The sequence below is a fragment of the Lissotriton vulgaris genome, chromosome 5 (assembly GCF_964263255.1).
Source record: "Lissotriton vulgaris chromosome 5, aLisVul1.2, whole genome shotgun sequence".
NCBI lineage: Eukaryota > Metazoa > Chordata > Amphibia > Caudata > Salamandridae > Lissotriton > Lissotriton vulgaris.
In genome coordinates this window covers 1,128,949,251-1,128,968,399 of record NC_141693.1, presented here as the reverse complement: position 1 = coordinate 1,128,968,399, position 19,149 = coordinate 1,128,949,251, and the positions used below count along the sequence as shown (strand labels likewise).

The 19,149-nt window shown below is 46.3% G+C and overlaps 1 protein-coding gene and 1 long non-coding RNA gene across 2 annotated transcripts in view; one reads left to right on the top strand and one right to left on the bottom strand.

Moving 5' to 3' along the window:
• HABP2 (hyaluronan binding protein 2) overlaps positions 1 to 2,199 on the bottom strand; it is a 335,748-nt gene extending 333,549 nt beyond the window's left edge. Inside the window, exon 1 of the mRNA XM_086922842.1 lies at positions 2,046 to 2,199. Coding sequence (XP_086778968.1) covers positions 2,046 to 2,165 — 120 coding nt within the window. The 5' untranslated portion in view covers positions 2,166 to 2,199. The remainder of the gene's footprint in view (positions 1 to 2,045) is intronic.
• LOC147712085 (uncharacterized) lies at positions 942 to 17,875 on the top strand. Its single transcript, XR_015295978.1, has 3 exons — positions 942 to 986; positions 15,545 to 15,792; positions 17,451 to 17,875. It is a non-coding gene; the product is annotated as an uncharacterized LOC147712085 (long non-coding RNA).
• The last annotated feature ends 1,274 nt before the right edge of the window (positions 17,876 to 19,149 follow it).

The window sequence follows — 19,149 nt, the reverse complement described above, 5'->3', positions numbered from 1 at the left end:
TTGGAGAATAAGAAAAGCGTGAGGGCAGTTTTGTGTTTGTTGGATGGATTATCCTGTCACAAATGTGGCAGTTATCACATCTGCCCAATTTCAAAGTGTATAAAAAAAGAATGCAAATTGTGATGCTCTGTGCAATGGGGGCGGGTGAGAGAGCGTGGGGGTGGGGTCAAGGGCATGGCTGAAAAACATAATATTCTGTAGCTTTTTTTAATCTTTCACCTTCAGTTAACAACATATAAAATAACGTACAACTTGAATGAAAAGTAAATGCAAGTTAAGTTAATCAGTCGGAAATACAATATTGTACATCATGAAACCTCTATTTGTTAAAGCGCTGTAGAGGTCTAGTTGTGTAACCAGAGAGCCACAGAATTGAACCTGGTTAGTGCAGTGGAGAATAGGGACTTGTGTAAGTTTAATGCTACAAGACCAAGGTCTGTCAAAGAAAGCACTGTGAATAAGTAAGTAATTATTGGTTTTTATATATCTTTTTATTGACATTTCAATAAAACACAAGTACACAGAGTGCCGGCTCCTCTGCTAAGGCGGAGTAGCGTTGCCCCACTGCCCTTTCAGCAGTGCAAAAAAAAATGATATTACAATGACGTTATTATCATTTAATTATTTTACAGTGCAGACTCAGCACCAGTTAGGGCGGTGTGGGGCTGGGCTGGCCAGAGCAGAGTGACGAGTGATTTGCACTCTTTAAGTGTGCCTGGCGGTTTCGCCGGCCCTCTTGGGCCTGCCAAACAAACCATCATTCCCACTTGGCATTTTCCAGACCGGGCTGTAATGCACGAACTGGGTGGAGAACATGCCCAATCCTCGTCTGAGTGCTGAACCATGGCGCTCAGACCAATCACAACGCTGCTGTCATTGTGACAACAGCCTCGTGATTGGCTGGCAGATTCTGGGAGCCTGGGTGTTACGTTCCGTTCTGCCAGTGCCGAGAGAAGATGATGAAGAAGAGGCGGCTGCATTTACAGGTAAACATTTTTTTTCGCCCTCCGCCCCACCATCTCCCTTCCGAGGCAGCCACCAGTGAGTCCAAAACATAATTGTGCACTGTCATTTTCGTTAAAGTCCTGCCCACTTCGACCACTGCATTCGCCATATTACAAGGGGCAAAGAATATAACGCACTTCCAATATGGAGGATAGGATATCCACAAATTTCGTTTTTTTGACAAAGTGAATCGTCCACCAAACTCTAAATTAAGTCTTTGGTACTTATATAGTGCAATTATATGTAGCACATTTTATAATATCGATTACTAAAGGGCCATAAGGACAACAATACATGAAATGTATCCAGTCTATATGACAAAACAGAACAATCACCATAGCTGAATAAGCAGAGCATTTGAATAGAATGGCATGTGAAATATACCCACTCCTGGTAAAGTCAGACACCACTTCCTATGACATGACTTCCTGTGTTGTCCTACCATTTTGCACTTGCTGCTTAATGCATGCCCCACATATTTCCTTCAAACTTGTGCGCTGTTGATAATTCGGAGCAGAAGCCCAATGAACCCTGCCCTTCCCAGCGTACCATGCGTGCTAAAACATGCCCTATTTGTAGACACACTGCAGCAAGGAATAGCAATCTGTTGATCGGTTGTAAAATATGCACAAAAGAGGACGCGTTTGCGAGAAGTAGACCAAAGTTAAGGTTGAAAATGGAGCAGTGGAATAGAATAACAGGACAGCTTTTTAAAAAAATACGTTTGAGGAATGCCAACATCGTAGGATCACAAAATCTTTCGATGGATTATTCTTTGATTGTAATCTGTAAATGTGGAAAGGGTTCAGCTCTGGGAAATGTTGTATTTTAATTAGAGGATTAGTTTTACAAAGTGAAAAATACCCAGTCATGCCTCTTCCTGTTCCGTGCACCCTTCTATCACGTAAATACAATTCACACTATAAAAAGCTGCGTCGAGATAGACTGAAACACCCTTAAAAACCACCTTCAATTTGGTAACATCTTCTAGACTTGCAAGAGCAGCACCGGCCACTATACCATGCTGGTGTGTTACTTACACGGTCTGATGCTGCTGCCAACACAACGATTAGCATGGCGGCCGGAAGCGTCCTTCCAAGGTTCTCCATGTCTCCATGTGTGTTGTCTGAAAGCAAGGGGCTTTTTATGGCGCCATACATTGCAGGGTCAGAGTCTGTGTTAGCACACCGCTATCCATTAACTTGCCCCATTTTCCAGTTTCCAAACCATTCTCGTAGGTTCTGGCCGGCGCGGTTTCACAATACATGTATGTGACCCGATTGGGTCAACCAACCATCAAAAGAACTTGCCACAGGGAGTCAAGGAGAGTAAACATCATGCAACAGATATTTTCGGTAGCATTTTTTTTTTATTTATATGTTTTTGGATAATATTGTAGCACCCGTGAGGAATGTGCAAATAAAGACGTGGAGACACCTGTATAAACTACTTGATAGAGGTGGGAAAGCCAGAGTATTTGTGGGGGAGCCGAAACAGAGTCCAGACAGGGGTCTGGCTTGGCTCTAAAAGTTCATTTACGAGCTGAGCTGAAAAAGAAAAGAAAAAAAAGCTTTGGCAAAGCCAATAGGTCTGGGGTTGGCCCCCAGCCTTTTGGCTTTGGCTATTTTTGTTTTGTCTGTCATGGATTTTGTAAAATTTCACTGTTATGTAAGCTGCAGGGCCTGCACCAATAAAAACACATTAGGTAAATACAACATTATTTGTTGTCTTCAAAGAGTACACCTTACCATAGTTGCCCCTGGCACTCAAGAGAACTACTGTGTGTGAGGAAGAACTACTTGTGAAAGGTGAGCAATGACCAATATTGGCTGACATATTACCCCATGATGCATGATGAGGTGGGTGGAAAAAATGGGATGACACAACAGACTAATGGATTTAGTTTGGCTGGATCTCCCTATAATTAATAATGTGGTTTTAATTAAATCAAAGGTGTTGGCTAACACCAGATCTAAAGAAAACAATCGATCAGGCGTTCAGTGCCAGACTATTTTTTTTATTATTTTCATTTAGATTGTTTTATAAGGCGCGCACATGACCGAGGGGTATCAGAGCTCTATTGGCTTTGGAAATGGTTTTTTGTAATCTTTTCGTAAATATTTACTATAAATAGATAGATACACTTGCAAAAGATAAATAAATAGGGCCCGATGTAGGTAATCCCAGATTAACGATTCTTAAATACCGAATCATACCGATTCGGTATTTAAGAACTGGCAATCGGGATGTAGGTAATTTTACCGGTTTAATTACCGAATCGGTATGATTCGGTAATTACAGAATCGGTAAATACCGATTCGGTAATTGGGGGAAACATAGAAGGGTGGTAGGGTGTCACTTTGACACCCTGTTGCACCCCTCAATTGTGCATGGGTGCACATGTTGCAGACATACATGCCCTTTGGGCATGTATGTCTGCAACGTGGCACTGTTTTCAAAGCAAAAAAAATGTTTTTTAAAGGGTTTTCATTATTTACCATCAACTTCTAGTTGGTGGTAAATAACGAATTCGAAAACCCCTGTAGCACTGATTACAGTGCTACCTACATGTTAAGCTACAGAATCGGTAATTTTACCGAATCGGCATTTTACTGAATCAGTAAAATTACAGATTCGGTAAAATTACTGAATCTGTATCTTGATCTGTATCGAAATCGGCCGTTACCGACCGGTATTTGCCTTCCTACATCTGGCCCATAGAGAGGTGTTTAAAGGCAGATAGAGAGGATTGTACAGATAGACATTGTTTCATAGATAGATAGATAGATAGACGGGTGCATAGAGAGTTGCAAAGGAAGCTAAATGGAGATGGTTGCATACAGAGAGAAGATTAGATAGATAGATAGATAGATAGATAGATAGATAGATAGATAGATAGATAGATAGATAGATAGATAGATAGATAGATAGATAGATAGATAGATAGATAAGGAAATTAGAATAGATGGCACAGCTTCAATTAGTGACATAATAGTTACATACACGAGGTAAGTTAAAAATGCACTTCACTGTGTTCGTATAAAAGAGGATAACTTTAAATAGAACAGTTGCAAATGGGCACCCTCTGGCATGCTGTGAAATTCCAAAAGGAATTTACAACAACATCAGCAAGAAAAAAGACCTGATAAAGCTATAGTATACCCTGTGCTCACATCTAAAGTATTCTCCTATCATAACCGGCTCCAAACACAAAGGTAATGCTAAAGAGATTCTTTAAAAAAAATATTTGTATTGTTAACAAGGAGCTTCATTACCAAGTTACACTAAAGTATCTTATACCATCCCAAAAAAAAAGAAAAAAGAAAAGAAACAGACTTAGAGGTACATCGCTACACATATACAAACATTCCTATAACAATACAATTGAGAATAATAATCATAAACTTAAGACTAGCATCTAGATTCTTGCTTCCGGGAGGGACCACTTCAAATTAAATATTACTCAGTCCCCCAGACCAATCCGACCTATTAATCTTATGTATCCAATGCCAAATGCCCCTATATAGTCTCTAATTTCATCAGGGAGGGAGTTTCTCTTGCCCTAGCCAGGGTTTTCTCCCTTTCACAGGACTCCCTTACTATAGCCCACCATTCACCTACAGAGGGAGGTTTAGGAGAGACCCAAACCCTAGCAAAAGTAAGTCAAGCAGCAACCAGTAAGATTGCAATAAACTGTCTCAATCCTTGACTTTCTTCTTTGTAGCCCAACATGTTATCCATGACTGTAGGGGGGGAATCTATACCTAATCGCTGCCTCATCACCTGACCTAACTTCTGCCAGAAAGTTTCTAACTCTGGGCAGGTAGCAAACATATGTACTATACTTGCAGCATACACCTCACATTTGGGACATTTTTCTGGTCCCCTTCTTGATCCCTCTGGCCTCTCTGGGCCCAACTAGCAATCTTCTCTGGGGTATAGTAAAGCAAGCAAATTGATGAAATTGTTGTAATTTCAGGCTAATAGAAATAATTGACCCATCTATAGTTCATAGTGCTTGATTGACAATTGTATGGGGTAACATTTATCCCCAAGTTCTTACTCCATTGTACAGCAAGCTTTTCACAACCATTCTGTCTAAAATTGACGAGGCATTGGTACATAATACTAATGACTGATTTTGGCTTCTCCACATGCAAGCAATCCCATATCTCCGAGCTAGACACTGCGGGTAAGGCCAAGTGTTTTAAAAAACAATCCCTAATCTGGAGATACTTAAAAAAACATTTGGCCAGGAAGATTGTAAAGAAGCTGCAAGTTCTCCAATGTGCCAAAGCCATTACAGTTGTGCAAATCTCCTAGATATTGAATCCCATGCCTAGCCCAGCCTCTACAGATGGTGTTGTGAAATACCTCTGGAAGCATGGGTTTCCCCATTGTGGAAGCTTATAATGAAAAAGCAACAAGGTACATTTAACAGATATTGCCCGCCATATACGTACACTATCCCTGAGGGTCTTGAACCTAACCCTTTTGAAGTAATTAGTGTAATTAGTTTAGTATAGAAACATTCGAGAGTCAGATCCCAAGACCAGACGATGAGAAAAGTTTTGATTTTCGGGGTCTAGGAGACTGCGGAAACATCCGGAAAGTTGAGCCCTCCCTGATTATATGGACGCTTCAGTAGATCTATTGCCCATCATGCTTTTTTATACCCTCAAATAAAGCTACCTAATACACCTTTTGGGTTCCTAAAGAAGGAATTAGAAACATAAAGGGGAATAGAGCAAAATAGGTATAAAAGCTTTGGGAGTACCTTCATTCTAATAATATTACACCTCCCTACTATACCAATTGGGAGCTTATGCTTAGCTGTAACTTCCAGCAAGGGCTTATAATTCAAAATGGCTAAGCGTTCAATATGTGCCGAAATACGCACCCTTAAGTACGTGGCAACAGAGCATACACCCGCTATGGATCTGTCAGGCTGAAAGTTAAGAAGAAATTGTGTTTTTTTAACATTTATATTATAGCCTGACAAAAGACCAAATTTGATTGCTTCATCCTCAATAAGACTTACTGCTGTAGCTGGATCAGTGGTAAAAATGGCAATATCGTCCAATCAATCAATCAAGAAATTTATAGAGTGTGCAACTCACCCGTTGAGGTCTCAAGGGGCTGGGGGAAGGGGGGCGGTGCTGCTACTGCTCGAACAGCCAGGTCTTGAGGTGTCTCCTGAAGGTGATGTGGTCCTGGGTCAAACGTAGGTGGGTGGGGAGGGAGTTCTATGGGGAGGGAGTTCCATGTCTTGGCGGCCAGGTAGGAGAACGATCTTCCTCCGGTGGTGGTTCTGCGGATACGTGGGATGGCGGCAAGGGCGAGGGTGGCGGAGCGGAGCTGGTGGGTTGGAGTGCAGAACGTGAGGCGTCTGTTGAGGTATTCGGGTCCGGCGTTGTGGAGTGCTTTGTGTGCGTGGGTGAGGAGCCTGAATGTGATTCTTTTGTTGACGGGGAGCCAGTGCAGGTCTCTCAGGTGGGCGGTTATGTGGCTGTGTCGGGGGATGTCCAGGATGAGACGTGCGGATGCGTTCTGTATGCGCTGGAGTCTGTTCTGAAGTTTTGCTGTGGTTCCTGCGTATAGGGCGTGTCTGTAATCCAACCGGCTGGTAATGAGGGCCTGGGTGACCGACCTTCTCATTTCGGTGTGGATCCACCTGAAGATCTTTCGAAGCATGCGCAGGGTGTTGAAGCATGAGGACGAGATGGCGTCGACTTGTTTGGACATGGTGAGCGAGGAGTCCAAGATGAATCCTAGGTTGCTTTAGTGGTCCTTGGGTGTCGGTGGAGAGCCCAGCGAAGGGGCCGCCAGGAGTCATTCAAGGAAGATTGTGATGTTCCCAGGATGAGGACCTCCATTTTGTCTGAGTTTAGCTTTAGGCGGCTGTATTTCATCCATTCCGCGACGTCTTTCATTCCTTCCTGGAGTTGATTCTGGCGGTGGCTGGGTCTTTGGTGAGGGAGAGGATCAGCTGGGTGTCGTCGGCGTAGGTGATGATGTTGAGGTTGTGTTTGCGTACGATGGTGGCGAGGGGGCTCATTTAGACATTGAAGAGGGTCAGGCTGAGTGAGGAGCCTTGGGGTACGCCGCAGATGATTTTGGTTGCCGCGGACCGGAAGGGAGGGAGGCGGACTCTCTGGGTTCTGTCGGAGAGAAATGAGGTGATCCATTCCAGGGCCTTTCCTTGGATCCCATAAGTAACAAAAGAAGATGCCAGTACTGATAAACTTGGTTTAAACAATGAGATAAATCTTCCACAAACAGAAAATCAAATTCCAGAAAGGGAATGCTCAATAGTCGCAATTTTATTTTATGGAGAATTTCAACAATAAAAAGTTCTTTTTACATTTGCAGGGAAACACAGTGGGACGAGATCAAAATTGAGAAAAGGACACATAAAAAATACAATCACCTGGAGTAAACCATCATTCAAAACCACAGTCATGTCACATTCGCCACACATTCAGCACATACACACTTAGCTCAAGCGTACCATATATACAATTTATACAAGGGACAGGGAATATATATACACAACTGGAACTGCATTGATTAAACGAAAGTGTTCACAATTTTGATTAACTGGAAATACAATACCAAGGATTTTACAATGTAAAAAAGTCTTTGCACAAATGAATAAAGATTATTACTCTCCAACAATTAGATGTGAGGTCTATACACAGGCTTGGTCAGTAAATCAAAATTGGCAGTCCAGTGAGGAAAGGGGGCCTACGCGTTTCGAATCTCCTTGGATTCTGTGGAGATTCTCATCAGGGCCTCAGGCAGCTGTACAAGGGAAAAAAACCAGAAAGGACATATATCTTAATTTTAGGAAAAAACAGAAAAGACAGTTTGAAGTAGCAATCTTACACATCTGTATCTAGCACGATCACAGTGACACAAATCGCGTCTCCAACAAGAGTCTCAGGACTCAGTGAGCACCCACTAGATCGATCTATTCACGGGAACGGTAAGGCTATATGGTGGAAGGTGGTGTTGAAATTAAAACTAAGTGGAAGTATTATACAGGTCTCCGGGAAGGAGCTGGGTTCATATGACTGTACTTGCGGGGGTGGGCTCATTAGGCTAATAATCAGTCCAGTCCTAACTTACCATCAAGGTTTCTGCAAAACAGGCTGGCGGTGGTCCGAATGAAAAAGGGGGGGGAAGTTTGCAAGCGTGGGGTGAAGAGTAATCTGGAAGGCAAGGAGAAGTATTTTTAGTACCAGCGCACGGAATTTATTGGACGCAGAGGGGGTGTGCCCTGCGAAGAGATCTTACCACTATATAAAGAAAAATATCCGAGCGGCGCAATCAACTTGCTTGTAGTTGGCCGAAATTGGGAATGACACGATGAACGGTAGTTTTTCAGCGTCGTGCCTCTACTATATGATTCAGGCTCAATGTCCTGTAGTGACCAAAAAACAAGGTAATTAAAAAAGGTAGAGGCTGGGGAGTAGGAAAACTGTGTAATATAACTGAAGGGCAGCATCACCTGTCTGGCGCGGGGTTGAAGCCTGTCTTAATCAGGCGTTTCCACCGGTGGTGGCAGAGTCAGCACAGGTCGGTTTCAGTCGCGTGTGCTGTAAAAAGGCAAGCACACAAGACCAGCGCATTAGAACTGGCCGAATTTAGCGAGTAAGTAGGGAGGAAAGCTTGACTGGCTGACTGGGGGGCAGGCAGGGTAACTTGCGGTCTCTTACCGGTAGAGCAAGCTTGTATTGTCTGAGTGCATCAATCGATCGGCGTCTCCGCGTACACTGCTCCCTCGAGCATGCGTGTAGGTGAGCCACAAAGGACTCGCGTTTTATAGGGAGATTCTGGCCTGCGTCATCAGGGCGTGGGCGAATCGGGAGGTATCTCTCCGGTGTAGCGCAGATGTGCTACAAAGGCACAACTAACTGCAGCAACCTAGAGAGGTGCATATGTGGAACAATAGTATGTTAAACGAGTGAAATAGAATTAGCCGCCTGAGACCTCGTGAACAATGGATAGAGGTTGAATGGGGATTTAAAAAATGCAGATAGTAACCCTGTGTGAGCTGATTACATCGTATGCACGAAGGGGTGGAGCCTTTGCAGGAAACAGGAGGTGGAGAGATTCAGAGCCTGTAAATTTCAGACAGTTCATTCAAACCTGAAGTCGCTGTGTCAAATTTGACAATCAGCATGGCTTCCCTTTTGGACAAGAGGAGGCTCATATCACCTCCTCGAGAGTTTTTTTCTATCCTGGATATCACTGTCCACTTCAAGTCATTGGGCCCATGTTGCATTCTGTTCCAGTGACTTACAAGTGGTGCATTTTCGACGTTTCTCTTAAGTCTCGACTTGTGTTGCGTGATGCGTTGTCGCACTTCCTGTTCCGTCTTGCCGATATACAGGCAATCGCATGGGCATCTGATGCCATATACTACAAATCTTGATTTGCAGTTACTGAACACCTCATGCTTCCATGATATGCCTTTGTGTTGAAAGACAGAACCTTGTTGGATACCTGCATTGTGGAGGCGGGTTCTTAGAGTTCGGTGGCAGACGGTATCGAAGGCGGCAGAGAGGTCTAGAAGGATGAGGGCGGCAGTTTCCCCGTTGTCGAGCATGGTCCTGATGTCGTCGGTGGCTGCAATGAGGATGGTCTCGGTGCTGTGGTTGGCTCGGGAGCCGGACTGGGAAGGGTTGAGGAAGCCATTTGCCTCGAGGAAGGTGGTCAGCTGTTTGTTGATGATCTTCTCGATGACCTTCACTGGGAAGCGAAGAAGAGAGATGGGCCGGAAGTTCTTGAGTTCCTTTGGGTCCGCTGTGGGTTTCTTCAGTAGGGTGTTGATCTTGGCATGCTTCCAGCTCTCTGGGAAGGTGGCGGACAAGAAGGAGTTGTTCATGATGTTCCGGAGGTGGGGTGCGATGACGGTGTCTGCTTTGTTGAATATGTGGTGCGACTCGCGGCTCGAGGTTTGCTGGGACTGAGACCCTCTGGGGGACCCGAGGATTTTCCTGCCCATCTGGGGATTGCTTGCTAACTTTGATTAGCTGTGGGGATTCGGCGGGTGCGGCGGCCAGGGACTGCGAGTACCAGCATTCCCCGACATCACCAACAGCTGGTACTCTTCCCCAGCCGGCCCCGCCTACCTGACCTATTTACACAGTCCTTGTTTCTGTCCCGCGGGACGCGCGCGGGTCGAAGCGCGGGGCTATGCCCGGGCAAAGGGCGGGCCCTCTAAGGCCCTCAGAGGCCTGAGGAGGACGGGACTGGCCACCTCCCTTGGCATCCTGACAAGAGAAGGTACTGTGATCTACTCTACACCACACTGTGCCTCTCTATGGACACTCTATCTGCCAGTTAAAGACTATATTATTGATCAAATCTCATCATACTTGCCACGCTACGGGGGCGTACTATAAATCTATCCCACAGCGGGGCCCGGGGCAGGGGATGGAAAAGCAAATCCTGAGTAAGTTGATACTGCCTACTCTAAGTGAAATTGACACGGATGATTCCCGCCAACTACCAGTTACTACTCAACCTCTGCAATCTCCCCCATTAACCCCGGATAGTCCACAAATCTTGTCTTATTGGGAGGAACTTAATGCTCTGTGTGGCACAAAGTTTATTCCAGTTGTAACCCCTTCCCTTGTAAAATGCTCCAATATCGACACCCCCGTTGACAGACTGCCTGAACAACCGCTATCACCTAAGGGGGCCAACATCCAAGCTACTGTACTGCCCCAGAGGCCATGCGCTGAAAGGAAGCCTGATGGGGTTAATGACTTTGGAAATCATCCTAAAGTACAAAATCTGTGTGTTGGTCCCTCATCGCCCGCAATTAACTCTGTCTTATCCAAGGGGAACGCTGATAGTCTGGATGACCAAGCATCATCATCCCAGTTGCCACTACTGTTTCAGTTTGAGCAAATGTTAAGAACTATAATAGCTCCTTTGGTAGATAAAATCAATAACCTGGGGGATAGGTTGATAACCATAGAGAGAATCATTAAAGTAACTTTTCGCCTTCTATAAAGACGGCAATATCCAATTGTTCCAACCCAACCATCGCACCCGAAGTGCCTGTGCCTATGCCAACTAATACCAGAAAAATTGTCCCAGCAGATGGTCAAACTCCAAACATAAAACCACTAATTGTTACTAAAGTTGCCCCCAAATCTGGATTAACCAACCTCACTTTTTCCAGAGCGGAACGAAATAGAGTAGCATGTATTAATTTACCTCCGGAAGCTGCCCCCTTTGTACTTGTTCTCTCAGGAATACCTGCACCTACTTTTGGGAAACCCGAAAGACATCATGACCTATTAAATAAGGTCATATTTTGGCTAAATAAAAATAGACCCCTGTTACCCAATCAAGATGGCGGAATCCAGAGCGTTAGAAGGGTGGGCTGGTTAGGGTCACTACCTAAAGACATCCCTGGGGACTTAATTCTAGTTAAATTCAGAAATCAGAACATTGTCCCCCATCTACGTTCTCCCAGCTCCAAGAAGGAGATGGCCCCATTTCCATTTGGGACTTGCACGATTTTTACCCATGTACCCCACATATCCCCCTACCAAGATCAAAGGCAGTACACAAATATCTGATGGGAAGGGGACCCCGTGCTATTACTGGTAGAAGCTCTCCTGCGTTCAATAGATTTGATTTACAGTATAAAAATTGTAATTTCAGACTATAAATTCTAATCTTATGTACAGTGCGATATAACTAATGAATGTTTTAACAGGCTGGGCACACGTCCTTTTACAACTTGTAGATATATTACTGTATGTATGTTCCCCAGTTTTTGTTTTAAAATTGTCTTTTTTATTTGAATGCTTTTATGATTTTTAAATCAAAATCGTATAAAGCTAAGTGACTGACTGAATATGTGGTGAGGGCAGGGGTCTGATGGCGAGCCGAAGTGTATGGTGTTCATGACGTGGGTGGTGTCCTCGATGCTGACGGGGGTCCAGGTGCTGAGGGTGTCGGTGGGGGGTGTTGGCTCGGTGGCTGGTAGTGGGTTTTGGGCGTCAAAGCTGTTGTGTATGTCGGCGATCTTGCGGTGGAAGTAGGTGGCGAGGGAGTCGCAGAGGTCTTGCGAGGGTGGGATGTCGTTGGAGCGGTCCTTTTGGTGGTGCGGATCAGTTGGTGGTGTTTGCGGGTGGCGTTCTTGTGAGCTGTGAGGTTCTCTGTTGTTTGGTCGTGGCGCCAGATCTTCTCGAGGGTTCGGCATGATTTCTTTGATTTCTTGAGGTCGTCGATGAACCAGGTGGCTTTTTTGTTGCTGGGCTTGCTGGAGGGGTTTTTTAGTGGTGCAAGGGCGTCAGCACAGTCACTGATCCACTGTGTGAGGTTGCTTGCGGCGGCGTTGGCGTTAGTTGTGTCATTTGGTGGGTTCTGGCTCAGTGATGTGGTCAGCTGGTCTGTGGTGATTTTGCTCCAGCATCTGCAGGAGATCTGTTGTGGGCGGTGGTGGGATGTGGTCTTCTGGAAGGTGAAGTGGACGCAGCTGTGGTATGTCCAATGTAGGCCGGTGGTGTGGCTGATGGAGATGTTGTTGCTGGCGGAGAAAAATGGGTCCAGCGTGTTATCGGCGAGGTGGGTGGGGGTGGTCACCAGTTGCTTGAGTCCGAGGTTGGCGAGGTTTTCAAGTAGGGAGGTGGTGTTCTTGTCGTTGTTGGTCTCCAGGTGGAAGTTCAGGTCGCCCAGGAGAATGTAGTCTGTGGAGGTGAGGGCATGCGCACTGATGAAATCGGCGATGGCTTCGCTGAATTGTGTGCGTGGTCCTGGGGGTCTGTAGATGAGGGTTCCTCTGAGGGTGGTCTTGGGGTCGGTGTGGATATGTAAGTTTAAATGTTCAGCGGAGGGGGGGGCGTCCTCGGTGTTGGTCATGACACTGATCGAGTTCCTGTGGAGGATGGCGATTCCTCCTCCGGGTTGGTTGATGCGGTCCTTCCGGGTGATCTTGTAGCCGTATGGGATGGCTATGGCGATGTCGGGGGCTGAGGAGGCGTTCATCCAGATTTCCGTGAGGAAGGCGACGTCCAGTGCAGTTGTGTCGAGGAGGTCCCAGAGTCCGATAGCTTGTTTGTGGATGGAGCGGGTGTTGAGAAGGATGCACTTGAGGTGGTTGTTGTTGCATGGTCCGGGGGGCGGGATGGCGGTGCGGTGGCAGGTGAAGTTGCACATTCGGCAGGAGAAGGGTCAGTTGGTGCGCTTTGGGGTGGCTCGGTAGCAGGTGGATGCTCTTCCGGTGTTGAGTGCGTGGAGGGTGGCGGTGTCGTAGCTCAGCCTGGTTGTATGGCTCCTGCAGGGGCCAGGGGTTGCTGTGCTGGGCGCAGTCCAGGCACGGACGGGCGCAGACAGGCTTGCCTTAGGCACGCCCTTGGCACGCCAGCGGCGCGGCCGGGCAGCGGCCTGCATTATGAGGGGTTGAGGGAGGGAGGAGCAGCTGGGAGGGGGGAGCGAGATCGAATCGGGGCTCGGGGGCTGGGCCGCAGGGGAGGCAGTGGCGGGAAATAGACACGGGGCGGACGCGGGATGGGGCGAGGGGAATGAGCGGCACAGACAAGGCAACACAGAATAATGGGATACAACAGTAGGTAAAAAAACGGCACAGACAAGGCAATACAAGTCGGGAAAAAAAAACAGTGGGAAAAGCAAAGAAAGATGGAAATCAAGACAGCAAAAAGAAAGACGGAAATTAGGGACAAGAGGCACAGAGAAACAACAGGTACCAGTGAAGGACACCCACCACTGGGCCACCAGGGATCGAACCGGCAGGCAGCAGGGCTGAGGGGCATGGCAGGAGCAGGGTGTGCTACTGCGTTGGGGGTGCAACCTGGCCTGAAAACAGGGTCAAGGGTCCACATAGGCAGTTACCTTAAACTGACTTGTTCCTGATGTTAACGGTATCATTTGTAGATTATAATGTAATTGATAGTTTTATAAAACCCAGCAGGTATGGAATCTTCCCCTGCAGCCTTCCCAGACGGAAGGGTAGATATTGCTTCTAGTATTTCGTCATGGGAGATTTTATTCTCCAATAGATCCGAGTCTTCCTCACTCAAAACTGGGGGAGGTACAACTGTAAGTCTTCCTCCTCTGATGTTGTAGTTTGTGCATTTAACTTTTGATAAAGCCTGGTGAATTGTTCAACAATTGCCTGTGGATGTGTATGCAGGATACCATTTGTCCCTTTTATCTGAGTTTTAGCCCTGTTGTCTGCTCCTTGATGAGCCAGCATCTTCCCAATGTGTTCCCCATATTCATATTGTAAAAACCAGTGCTTATTGTAACTCACAGGTATTTTCTCTCTTAAAGATCTGCTCATAACTGTCCTTGCATCTAACAGGGAAATTGACAGGCACATGCATCAAGCAAATAAGGCCTCGCAAAAATTGCTATTCTAAAAAAAAAGGCTGTTTGCGAGTGCAATTCAGCCCTTTCCAATGCAGGAACTCAATTACTGAAAAACAAACTGATTCGCTAAAATAAGGACTCGCAAATTTAGCAAGAACCAATAATGCGAATACTTATTAGCGAGTCCCTTAACAGCGTCCCCATATAGTGAATAGCTAATAAAGAGCCGCAATCCAATGCATGTAAGCTTGCAATTAGCGAATCGCTGAAAAATGTATATTTTGCAAGTGCAGAATAGGGGAAATCACAATCAGGTGGTAAAGTGTAGAAAAACAAAATTGCACAGGTGCAACCACTCAGAAACCTATTTAAACTGACTCAGAAGCCCCATGAAGCTTTTCACAATTGCAGCGCTCTACGTGATGGCGAGGAGGATGAGCATCCATGCAGCAACCCAGCGCAGAAGGAGAATACAGGAGCGGATTTTCAGATGGTGCATCACATTGCTGGGACAAACAGAAGATCAAATCTACGATAAGTACAGGCTGAATGGTGCAATGATCCTACACCTAATAGCAGAATTGGAACCCCTAATGCAGAGCAAGACCGGTAGGACCCATGATATCCCCACACATGTACAGGTCCTATGTTGCCTTCGCCTACTTGCCTCAGGCAGTTTGCAGGGGGTAGTAGCTGTAGCTGAAGGGGTATCACAAAGCTCCCTTTCACTTTCTTCAAAACCTTCCTTGATGCCATGATGACAAGGATCCACACCCACATCACTTTCCCCACAACCCAACAGGATTTGAACAAGATAAAACTGGACCTCTAACAGGTAACACAGTTCCCTCATGTGATCGGCTGCATAGATTGTACGCATGTCCCCATTTGTCCCCCAGCCGCTAATGAGTACATTTTCAGGAATAGGAAGTCCTAGCACTCAATCAATGTGCAAGTGGTGTGCAATGCAAAACATATCATAACAGACATTGTGGCACAATACCCTGGAAGCACCTTTGACTCCTATATATTTCGACACAGTGGCATCCACAACGTCTGCTCAGAGGTGAATTTGGCGAAGGATATCTACTTGGTACACACATATACTTATTCTCTACATAAATCAAACTAATGTCAATGCATAACTGTTGCTAACCCTTTGCTTACCACCCTGTAGGTGACAGCAAATACGCCGTGCGGAACTACATATTGATGCCATACCTCAACCCAGCAACATCACATGTGCAGAGGTACAATGCAGCACACATCAGCACACGGAATGTGATTGAGCGCACGTTTGGACTAATGAAAAGTCACTCTCCCATCCTACACAAAACTGGTGGAGCGTTGCAATACCATCCAGAGACCTGCTGCCAGATCGTAGCTGCATGTGCCATGTTGCACAATATATGCAAAAAACAACAGGTGATGGACAGAATGCAGAACCATGTCATACATTCACCCCAGTACAGAGATCTGGGCCTAAATCCATCGTTTTTTTGCTCACCATGCCATTCCAGTTTGAAGCCAGCCATATGCAAATCAGTCTTGACGCTGTGCCCCATAGGAACAGTCCAGACCGAACTGCCAAGCCAGGTCCTCCCTGGACTGCAAACAAGCATCCAAGGACCGGTTTTGGGCTTTCAGCCCTCATCAGCCTGGATAGCTTGATTCCAGTAGCATGGAGAGCACGGAACTCACGTCTGAGCATACCCGTCCCACTCGGGGTGACAAATGCAAAAACAACAGGTGATGGACAGAATGGTGAACAATTTCATACATTCACCCCAGTACAGAGATCTGGGCCTAAATCCATCGTTTTTTTGCTCACCAAGCCATTCCAGTTTGAACCCAGCCATATGCAAATCAGTCTTGACCCTGTGCCCCATGGGAACAGTCCAGCCCAAACTGCCAAGCCAGGTCCTCCCTGGACTGGAAACAAGCATCCAAGGACCGATTTCGGGCTTTCAGCCCTCATCAGCCTGGATAGCTTTATTCCAGTGGCATGGAGAGCACGGGACTCACGTCTGAGCATACCCGTCCAACTCGGGGTGTCAAATACAAAAACAACAGGTGATGGACAGAATGCAGAACATGTGAATGTTTTGCCATTGTGCAACATTCCGTCCATCAATTGTTGTTTTTGCATGTTGCACAATATAGGCACCAGGAGAGGTATACCCATTGAGGTGTCCGACAGTGAGTCTGAGGGGGACAACCAACCACCGCACAACTCCGACAAGCGCATTGGACAAGCAGAGCAGAAGGGCAAACGTGCAGACATCACACAACATTATTTCTGAGGTACGTAATGATGAGACAAGACACTTAAATGTCAAACAGAAAAGTATTTACTGACATGAGCCCATGTAGCATTGTGTGGCCACACAGAGAATTGTGCTAAATAAAACAGTGATTGCACATAAAAAACAGGGAAATTAAACAATTCCAAGACCTGTTACTCAATCACTATCATGGTTTTGACCATGGTTAAGTCACCATGGGCAAATGAAGTAGGACCTGTCTGTCTAGCGCATCCGGCCAGGCGCCCCCAAACGCCTTTCGCCTGCATCGGCTACATCCCTCTCATGTGCACCAGAAGGTGTTGTGCTGCAGGTACTGCGCCTGCTGGCAGTGGTCACTGGCACCGACAGGATGCTAAGGCTTGATGCCTCCTCAATCCCCTCCTCCCCCATTAAGTTGTTGCCACCAACAGTAGCAGTCTGGATCTGTTCCACGGCAGTGGTCACTTGTCCAAGGACCCTAGCCACATCCCCACAACAATGGCCCATATCAATTTGCATGGCCGCGGAGGGACATAACAGCAGCGCAGTGGTGTTGCAGAGGTTATTGTTGGACCTGGTATTTGCTGCCACGTGCATCATGCACTGCCGATGCCTTCACCTATGTGTGCCATGGCCCTCAAGCATCACCCTGGCGAGCTCCTGCATGTTTGTGTTGGTCTGCCTATTTCCCTCCACAACCACTGTGGTTAGTTCCCTCACACTATCTGTCAGGAGGGTGATGTTCTTGGCCAATTTTGATATTTGCAGCTGGATTGACCCCATGTGTCTTGCTTGCAGGCGCTGCACCCGCAATATCTGGGACTCCACACCACCCCACACATTTGGAACCTGGTCATCCTGAGCAGCAATACGGACCCTTCCACGTTGGACCTGTGCCTGGCGTGTAGGTGTTATGTTTATACGAAGCTGGCTGGTCACAGGAGTGGGTGCTGGAGCAAGCTCAGATTCCATGGGCTGCAGTAATGGAACTTGGGCCCTGCGTTTTGTGTGTGTGGGGGTTGTTCTTGCTGGGGCAACTGGTGTCTCCGCATCAGTCTCTGCAGGAGTCTCCGAGATGTGTAGACATTTACTGTTGTCAGAGTCTCCTTCAGCTGCATCTGTGATGTGAAACAGTGCAATGTTAATTTGTGTTAAGGTTACTGTTGTGTGACATTAAGCATACTTGGCTCACATTAAATCACTGACTGCAATCACTGACTGCCATTCAGTGTTGGCGTGTTTTACTTGCCATTGTTGTGTTTCACTGCCCACTTGACTGACATGTCTACAACTCCCATAATGCATTGGGTGTATGAGGGAAAATGTGGACTGGAATTTGACCTGTACAATGGGGTTAGACTGGGGGTGTGTGCACAATTGAACAGTACTTTGAAGTGTATGGTTGCATGCATCTTACCTTGTGTGGTACCAGCCGCGCCGGATGTGTCCAGCTGGGTCACTCCCACAACTGCTTTTGGCTGGATTGTGGCCTCCATCAGGTCCTCCAGGGCTGTGTTGTCTGGAACTGTAGATGGGCCCCCTCCAGTGTTCCTGGCCTCCTTCAACCTTTCTGCAATTCGCTCCTTGGCACGGCTATGCAGGTCATACCACCTCTTCTTGATATCATCTATACTGCAGTGTGTGACACCCACAGCATTGACCTTGCTCTTGATACACAGCCCTATCCTGCGTTTTTCTGCCTCTGGCACTTTAAGTGAAAGTTTCCCAAAGACCTTGTCATGGCTCTTGGACACCTTCTCAATCAGGTTTCCTAGTTCCCTTTCACTGAATTTCAATTTTCTCTTTCTGGGCGTGGCACTCTCCCCTGATGTTGTTTGATCCATTCTGGTGCACAGTAAGTTACTGCAAACAAAGGGGGATGATGAATCAGCTCAGCTCCAGCACTCTGCTTCCTCCTTTCACTTCCTCTGGGCACTGAATGACTTCCTGGTTGTGATGTCATCTGCATGCTTCCAATGCGACACGCTATTTGCGATTTCACAATTTCCGATTTTGCTAATTGCGATTTCGCTAAAAGCAAAATCGCAAAAGGTGTTTTTCAGAATTTGCGCGTCTCTTTTGGGAAATCACTATTCACATTTTTGATTATTACCGAATCGGTTAATTTTCGCAAACAGGTTCATGCATTGCAGATATCAATTTCTAAATAGCGATTCCTTATTATTCGCTATTTAGGAATCGCTAAATCAGATTTTGATGCATGTACCCGATAGAGTTGATCTTGGTCACTAGCACCACGCTGGACCGCATCTGCGTGCTGTATTTCAGCGGCGAGCAATACTTGAACAGCAGCCTACATACAGCTTTCTGTTCTTTGTTCTGCTGCCAAATATATTGTTGGATGACCCCTCTTATAAACGCCTTCATTGCATCCCAGAAAAGAAAAGGGGAGGCTGTCCCTATGTTATCCATAAAGAACTCCTCTAGTTGTTTATTCATACTGGTCAAATACCTGCTATCCATAAGTAGATAGCAT